Source organism: Haliaeetus albicilla, chromosome 7, assembly GCF_947461875.1.
Source record: "Haliaeetus albicilla chromosome 7, bHalAlb1.1, whole genome shotgun sequence".
Classification (NCBI taxonomy): domain Eukaryota; kingdom Metazoa; phylum Chordata; class Aves; order Accipitriformes; family Accipitridae; genus Haliaeetus; species Haliaeetus albicilla.
Genome location: NC_091489.1, coordinates 23,870,728 through 23,879,367, shown reverse-complemented (window position 1 = coordinate 23,879,367; position 8,640 = coordinate 23,870,728). Strand labels below are relative to the sequence as shown.

Here is an 8,640-nt window from a genome sequence, read left to right as displayed (position 1 = left end):
TGTGAAATCCCAGTGACTGAAAACAGGTGCTAGTTTAAATATTAAAAGGGACACTCTGGGTTCCACATCAAGCATCAAAACTATTTCAATATGAAATAAGACAATTCAGAAAGATGCCTGTGGTGTTAGCATTAGCTCAGTTAGAACATGCATGCAGAATAGCCGTTTCATGGGCTCCAAAAACTGTTTAGGAAGAGAAGAAGTCTTAACACAGTTTTACTGCTGACGGAAGTCTGCAAACACACGACCAGAATTTTGCTTTGCAGGTCTGCCCCAGAAATCCTATGGAAAGGTCTGTAAAGGTCCACTGGATTTTTGGAGACCAACTATATTCATCTTGTTATCAAAATCGAGCCCAATGGTATTAGAGTCACCTGACTCTAGAATGGAATACAAGACCTTTTAAACGAAACATAACAGTATACGATAGGCAAATATGTTTTTCTGTCAGACTACAAATTCACTGAAGAGCAGTCACAGTTCTCTGTTACTCAAATTACACTTGGCAGAATTTAGGATCCAAGTACAAATGACAGCAGTTTCCAGCAATCTAGGTTTGCTGTCCTTCAGAAACAAACAGACAAAAAATCTTCCACCCATTCAATCAACAACTCCTTTTCATAACTGTTAATTTTTTACAGAGAGATATAAATCAGACCTGACCTTACTAATCTGGACTCCGTTTGTAAGAGGTTAAAAATGACATTATTGTAAAGCTGATAGAGAACTTGGGACATGTAAGTATACTTGCTATGGTCAATTTTTATTTTTAAGGTAAATAGTATGGAAAATAAACAAGCTTAACAATACTAATACAGTCTTTTAAAGTGTTTTTTTTTAATTAAAAACATTTGTCAAACAAGATGAGTATTTACAAAACACCGAGCCTTTCAATTCTGTTATCAAAGCCTGCTGAACACAGTACACATAAACCAAGGTAAAATATTATACAAATCTAAAATATAGTAAGATATCAATAAAATTCATGTGACTTACTTAATAAAAACTATACCATTTCCCAAATCAGAAAGATAAAATATGAACCAGCACAGCTTGAACTGAATATGCAGACTTCCAATAGATTCATTAGAGACAGCCTCTGGGTAGTAATCTAACAGTCTCATAATTGGTGCTAGATCAAACCCACTGCTCATGTGTTGAATGTAAACTGTACATACAAAATTTACAAATATTTTCAAAGGCTCATTCTTAGTCTTTGGAAAGATGTTATAATTAACTCAATACAATTGATGCAATCTCTGTCTAGGAGCATTTCTGTGTAAGGGCTTAACTTGTCTGCCCAAAAGACAAAAAGAATTTAAATTCTTCTGTTGGACAAAAAGAATAGAAATTTTTAATAACGCGGAACCTAAATTTAAAAAGGCCATTTTCTACTACACTACATACATTGAGTGTCCTTTCATATCACAGACAGAAAGAAAGGAAAAATCCAGGTGACTCAAACGAGTATAGGGAGCAGGATATTGTAAACTCTTCAGAAATCCATGTATTTGCTTGTAAAGAATCTTTACTCAGTGCTTTCAGAGAAAGGCAACATATACCTCATCTAGTGTCTGATATAAACAGGTAAGAAGACTGTGGCATAGAGTTATACAGCTTCATTATGCAAAAGAAAACGAAGCAGAAATCTGTACATGGTTCTCCTTCCTTTCATACAGCATATCAGATTTCAGATCAGATGATGTTTCACCTTGATCAGTAACAGAAGGAAGCCTTCACATCAAGGCCAACCGAACACTTCATTTCACTGTGTTACTGGCAAAGCAACATTAACAGGCACTTGGCTAGGCTGTTGTGCTGGTGACCCATTATTGAGAGGTTGTTGTGGAACAGCAGCTGGTTCCATTTTGCTGATGTGTGTTATGAAGCGTAACCGCAGTTTCAAAGCTGGTCTTAGATTACAAATTATCTTCTCAACCTGTTAAAAAAAAAAAAAAGATGGGTAAAACAGGAGTATTTTGACATATGTCACTACTGTACACAAACATCACATTAGCACAACAAATAAAGGAAAAAGATATAGTAAATAGTGGTATTTATGTTAATATTTTATTTACCATGTTAACTTTTGGACCTCTTCTGATAACTAACCTTGAAAAAAACCCTCCCTGGTGTAACAGTTGTACATGAAAGCTTTGCAAAACAATTCACACAACTGACAGTTTTAAAAGTACATACTGTTATAAACTAAACTTAAGTCGGGTGAACGATTTGTCACTGAACATGGATGCATTCTTGCTTTCATCACATGTCAAGTTATATTAATGAATCAGAAATCAGGTAAAAACTTAAAAGGTATAGGTTGAAATGAGGAAAAGCTATGAAACATCCAACAGCTTTATTTTTTAGTGATTGCTTTAATAATAGTACTTAAAGCACCCTCAAACTATATCTTAAATTTCAGACTACAGAAATTAATCATGAAATCTGAGATACGTACTCTTCTGCATCTAAAACTTTTAAATGTGTAGAAGTGCACCAACTTCCTAGTTTGCACACAGACACTAGACAACTGTTAGGCATTTTGTTGTACTGCTACCTATGAAAATAATTCATAAAAAGATTAAATTGCTATATGGGAAGAAAGATAACCGAAGTATCAATATCTACTGTTTACTTACTTGGTCTTTCACACTGTCACCTGTAAACATATACTTCATATGATACAAGAAGTCACATATAGGATCCATGTAGTTCAGGTGTGAGCTGTACCGATCTGCATTCAGGAGCATTTCATAAAATGCCACTCCAATCTGTTTCCACAGACACAAAAAGCACCCCAAATGAACACAGGTTTTAAAATGCTTTAGCGTAGAAATACAGTTAAACAGTGTAATAAATATATGTACTACTTTTTAAGTATCTGTGATTCCTAACTATTTACTTTCTTACAAGGGCAAATGGGCAGGTCTAGCTTATCCCATTATGCTTAACTAAATTATCCCATTTTCCCAAGTTAACTTCCAGCGAGCCCAATGATGGTATTTTGGTACATGCTACATAATCAGTGCTTAAACATCATTGACTGCGATATGGTTTGAGTAAGTGCCTACAAAATTTGCAAAAGTAGACCTTAGTAAATAACTAGGAAAAGTTTAGCACAAGATTTGAGTCTTCTGGAGAGAAGATACTACAGTTTATTGCATTCAGCTTGTATATAGACTCCAGCAAGGTCTTCAGCAAATGCATACAGTGCATTTTAATGGTTCAAGCATTCTCTACAAAGAGTTTACAACTACAGTGTTTTAATATACTTATTAAGGAAGTGCTGTGTGCAGACATATGTGTGCCTAGGACCGTTTAAAGATGGCAATGTGAAACCTGAACTTTGTGCTTGGTCATTTAAGTCACATGATAGTTGCTGCATACTCTGACGGTAGCAACTCCTCACGATTTCCTCACACTGAAATCAACTCCTTGCAAAGAAAAAGGAGTGGTATGGGAATGTTAAAAGCATGGGAAGATGACAGCTTTTTAACTTTTCTTATGTTTTTGGTTCAATACAGAGAATGCAGGCACAGAGAAAATTTGCTTCCTGACAGAAGAAGGAAGAAACCAGTCAAAGCAATACTTACTAGCAATTTATAGTATTATACCAAAATCTATAAAATGATACTGCTCCATGCCTAAACAGTACTTTCTGTTGCTCTTCAGTACTTTTACTTAAGCACTGCTTTATGGAGTTACATCTATTGTAGCTTTAAGACCAAAAAAAAAAAAAAAAAAGGTATTACTAAAGAATTATATATGTAGGTTTTGTTTCATAATTCCAAAGTATACTTAAAAAGAACCAGAAAAGGCCGTAACTCAGAGGTAAAACTGAAGGAAATATGTAAACAAATATACAGAAACACTGCCATATGATTATTTAACTACCTGATACAGTTTCTTACAGTATCCTGTGTTCATGATATATCCAAAAACTTGGGAACAAAAGTTACAAAACTCTTCTCCCACTGTGTATGCATCCCTACAGTTTTTGACTTCTTCACAGGACAATGTATGCAAACTAAGTATTTTAGAAAGAACTGGGGGCAGGGGGTTAGGGTGGGGAGAGTTGCAGCTCAGGAACTAATGGGGACCTGAGAAAGTTAAGAGTGAAGTCCCCAGCACAGACATTGGTAACTGGGGATGAAAAAGTAATGAGTAGTGGTAGCAGATCTGTATGTTATGTCGGTCAGACTCTAGAGGGAGACAAGATGCATACTTGACATAGAGACTTAGTGTATATATACTGACAGCACAGATATTTAAAGACTTTGGACTCCGAAATTAAGCTCTTATTTCTAAAAAGGTCTCTGCTACCTGCGTTTTTCAGCTCATCTGCCTATTGGTCAGCTCCATCTCTTGCCTCCTCCCCTACCCTTATCCACATTGAGATGAAGGTAAGAAACAGCTTGCGCTCCTCCATCCTCACAATTCAGCTCTTGCATGCTTCCTTCCCCTGCACAGAAGCTTTTAAAACAGGCAGCAAATCTGATACATATTTTGCATGCAGCTTGAAAGCCAAAGAAAGCACGTATTGCTTGCTATTTTGGAGGTTGCATTTCTTTTTTTTGGTTTTGGTTTTTGTTTGTTTGTTTGTTTAAAAAAAAAAAAAAAGGAGCTAAGTGTTTTGTCCTGAACCAAGCTGACAGTTAACTGGGTAGCTGAATACCAACTCAGCAACTCAGATCTTTGAAAATACTATTTAATTTGTATAGAATTTAATTCTGAATGTTTCCCAAAGATCTCTATCAGATTCTGCTTTGTAATATAATAGCAAAGTTAAAATAATATTTACTGTATAAATTAGACCAAGAGCTACACTTTACCTCTATCATGCATCGTGTCCTCTCTTGCTGGAACCGTTGTAGAAAAGGACCAACAAGGTGGTAAACGTAGAGTAACTGGAACTCTGTTTTCACTATGGGTATCAATACTTCTGTGAGGAACCTGTAGTATTTCAAGACACTGCTTCAACTGGATTTTTTTTTTTTTTCCTTCTTTCTCCTACCCCAAATTCTAGCCAAAACATCACATTCTCTCTCACAGATTGTGGCCTTCATTTCAGAAAATACAGTGTAGGTCTGCAAATATTAGTTACTTAAATATTAGTTATTCCAGTGAAGTGCTAGAACATTTCCAGCTATTATTACTGGACTAGAACAGGCAACAATTCTAAGCTCAGCAGAACGCTACACACAGTCAAAAAGCTGTCCTCTGACGTTTTAACACTAACCTTAAATCAAGGTTCAGGTTTAACTGAGAGGAATACATCATACCACTTTCATTTTTGTTCAATATTTTAAGACTTAGTAAGTCAAGTCTGTTAGTTCTCTCATTAACATGGCACTGAGGAAAGTCTAATCAATTTTGTAATGCAGTGGTATTTTTTCCTTGCTTTAATGATTAAGTGGACCACTACCACATCCTTCAGTTAGCAAAGCATCTCAACATGCAGTAGAGGGTACTTGCTAGAATTAAGGATACATTTACTGATTACAGTTGATGCTTTAGGAATATGCTACAGTCAATGGTTTAAGAAAAATGTAAATGAATAAAAGCATGAAAGCTAACCAAGATAAAAAATGTCTCATTAAAGGCAGTCACAATCTAGACAAAAGCCCCGAAGCTTACAGATAACAAGTGTCAAGTCACCAGAAGAGGGAGCTGGAAAAAAAGTTGTGATCTATCTGGCGAGTTTTGGAGCTCCCCTGTACATATTTGCTGGTCTAAGTGCTACAGGCACAGCTTTGTTATTTAAAATATGCATGGAATTTAAAAGACAAATTAAATCATCAAATATCTTTACACCTACTTAGGAATGAGAGAAAGCTGTCCAATGCTAGAATGATGCCAGACAGCATGTGCCAAAGCCAAAGTGTAGCTACAACTCATCTCGGAATAAGACTGGTGACATGCTGTGAAATCAAACAGCTGGAATGGGTAACCAACCCACTCTGTCTCTGATGTCAGGCTGGGACTGTTGATAACGCTTACAATGCGATCATGGAGAACAATCCAGTATGGCTCCTAGAAAAAATAAAAAAGTCAGAATTGCTTCTGAAAAGAACACCATGTAAGACAACGCTTCCTCAACTATTTCTACTATTATTGCATTTCTAAAAAGGTTTTGACTACATAGTAGTTTACAACCCTGTCTGACAAACATGAAAATTAAGCAGCACAATACAGAAAGCATCCATGTTAGTGGATACGGCACGCTTGAGGGTTTGGCATTGTCAAGACATATTTCATGAATTTAATTATTTAGTCAGCCAATACAAAGGTCTCCAGAGAAGCAGAGCAGAAGCAAAAAGCCTTAATGGAAGGAGACTGAGAGTTTTCTGAGTTTTCTGGCACAAACAGACCAAAAATCCAAGAAGGAAACAGGAAACAAAAAACGGTAGAAAAGTCAAAGAATATAGATGAAGATGCAAGGAGAGGGAACAGGAAGCATAAGAAGCTTTATAAAAATAATAAGGATTAAATCCATGTTGGCTTTCTTCCAAGAAAAGGAACCATTTTGTTGGGGAAAAGAAGCGAAAGGAAGGCTATCTGTTGCACACACAAGCAACAGGTAAGCAAGATCAAAATTATTCAGGCAGTCCTGGTCAGGTTACAACAGTCATTATATTCAGAAGATCAAAGGTTCTACTGATACACAAACTCTAATACTGCATACATTTGCTTTTGCAGTTGTAGGCGTATGTCACTTATATGGTTTAAGAGATACAGGATATGCAAGTGCAAGCTTTAATAGGAAATTAGATTTGCATCAGAATCCTTACAGACCTTCTTATTTCATAGTTCCAGTTCTCAATTAATACTACACATGTGACATTTATCTATGTTTGTATATAGGAGTGATTTACTTCTTTTCACCCTAGCCTCAAAACATAAAAAGACAGACAGAAAACCTGGTCGTTTTTTCCATGCTGGAGGAGCAGACGTTTCTCAAACATACAAGTAGCCTTCTGAATAGCTCTCTGTGGAATCTACAGATGTTGGCTATCACACTGCAAACTGCAGAAGCTTTCACAACATACTCTAGAAAGATGATAAACCTTACATGGAAGAAGAGATTTTTTTTATTTTAAAATATAAGATATTGACTCACTGGTAAGGCTGTGATTATTAGTCCAATCGCATTCATCCAAGCTGTGATATTCTCTCTTGGCACCAGGGGCTGACTAGAGACAGAGAAAAAGAAAACTGAAGCTCTGAAATTCACAATTGCAATTTGTGCTTCTGGTGCACCTAAAGACAAGGTATACTTAGGCAAAGAATATTTCTCAAGTTGAGAGAACTACACACATACAGGTATTTAGAAGAGCCAACAGACAGTATAAATGCCATTGTGATGCTGCTTGCAAAACTTTGTGCAGGCATGATTTTGTGTTAGTAGCTTCAAAGGCTGTTATCACACTGTTTTTCCTAACAAATAGGTTTTATTGACTCTTCCATGTGCCCCAAACAGAGCTAACAATAATACATTACTAAGCTGAATGAGGCTGAAAACCAATCATTTCAGTTTATCCTTGCTCCAAGATGACATCTGAATCGCTGCAAGAATACTAGGTTCTTGCTTTCACTTCAGTTCTTTTCACAGTGGGTGAGCAAGAGACAGCTATGGGTCAAACTTAATGCATCATGACAAAAGGCTAGCCTTGGCATACCACTTGTTTCAAAGTACCTCTGATTTTACATTAGCATCAGGAGGATTCAGTCCTGACAATGCTTCCTGCCCCTTTCTTTGTGTTCAAAGATCCTGTGATATTAACTGATAAAATGTCCTCCTCCCAGCACAGCTGGAAGAACGCCAGACTTTTTCCAGCCTCTCTAGCACTGAACCCACTGGATAAGTTCTTTGCCTGTGCAGGGTCATCCTTCTGCCTTTTAAGGGGATCATGCTGAATCAACTGTTCCTGAAGCACACACAATCCACTACAGCACAGAAATATAACACGACTTTTCTGCGTGATCCCTATAGCTTTGTTTGCCCTTTATCTATAAAATTTCAAGTATTTATAATTAATGAAAAAATTATAAAAACCTAAGAAAATGAGTACCACAGACTACCTTAGCAATCTCTAATTATGTATTATATATTGTAGAAAACAGTTTCAGAGAGCCAACGTACCTCTTCAGCACAACATTCAGTAGCGCATTGCCCACATCCTTCCCCGGAACAGCCAGAGCCATGAGCTCAACACAGGTAACATGGAGGGCATGGGCAGCTGGGTTAGGGAACTCGTTGAATCTCCAGTCACAATTTGGAAATGGACCGGGTGATTTGCCTGCCATAGGTGACAGTGATTAAGGAAAAAAAAGCTGCCCCAACACAGACTAGTGTAAGCAGCACACTGCTTAAAAATATATATACACACCACACATACTAAGTTGAATTGAATTGAAAGGTAAGTTACTGAGAACAAATAAAACAACGGCATTTCATAAAAATAAGACATATGGACAAAAGTATGAATATAAGGCCATGACGCTCAATCACTGAAGGACTGCATGAATACATAGCTATAAACACACTACACACACAAGGTCACGCAGAGGATAAATTTCCCCGATTAAGAGGTAGAACAAACCAACACTAACCATCTCATTTACCATCTGCTTCCA

General features: G+C 36.7%; 1 protein-coding gene across 3 annotated transcripts in view; it reads right to left on the bottom strand.

Moving 5' to 3' along the window:
• Window positions 1-742: 742 nt before the first annotated feature.
• The window catches only part of MED23 (mediator complex subunit 23), a 40,233-nt gene continuing 32,335 nt past the window's right edge, over window positions 743-8,640 (bottom strand). For all 3 annotated transcript variants that reach the window (XM_069787319.1, XM_069787320.1, XM_069787321.1), the window contains 6 exons: window positions 8,147-8,312; window positions 7,124-7,196; window positions 5,822-6,036; window positions 4,836-4,956; window positions 2,643-2,774; window positions 743-1,939 (listed from right to left, as the gene is read on the bottom strand). In XM_069787319.1, the coding sequence (XP_069643420.1) occupies window positions 1,766-1,939; window positions 2,643-2,774; window positions 4,836-4,956; window positions 5,822-6,036; window positions 7,124-7,196; window positions 8,147-8,312 (881 nt within the window). In that variant the 3' untranslated portion in view covers window positions 743-1,765. The remainder of the gene's footprint in view (window positions 1,940-2,642; window positions 2,775-4,835; window positions 4,957-5,821; window positions 6,037-7,123; window positions 7,197-8,146; window positions 8,313-8,640) is intronic.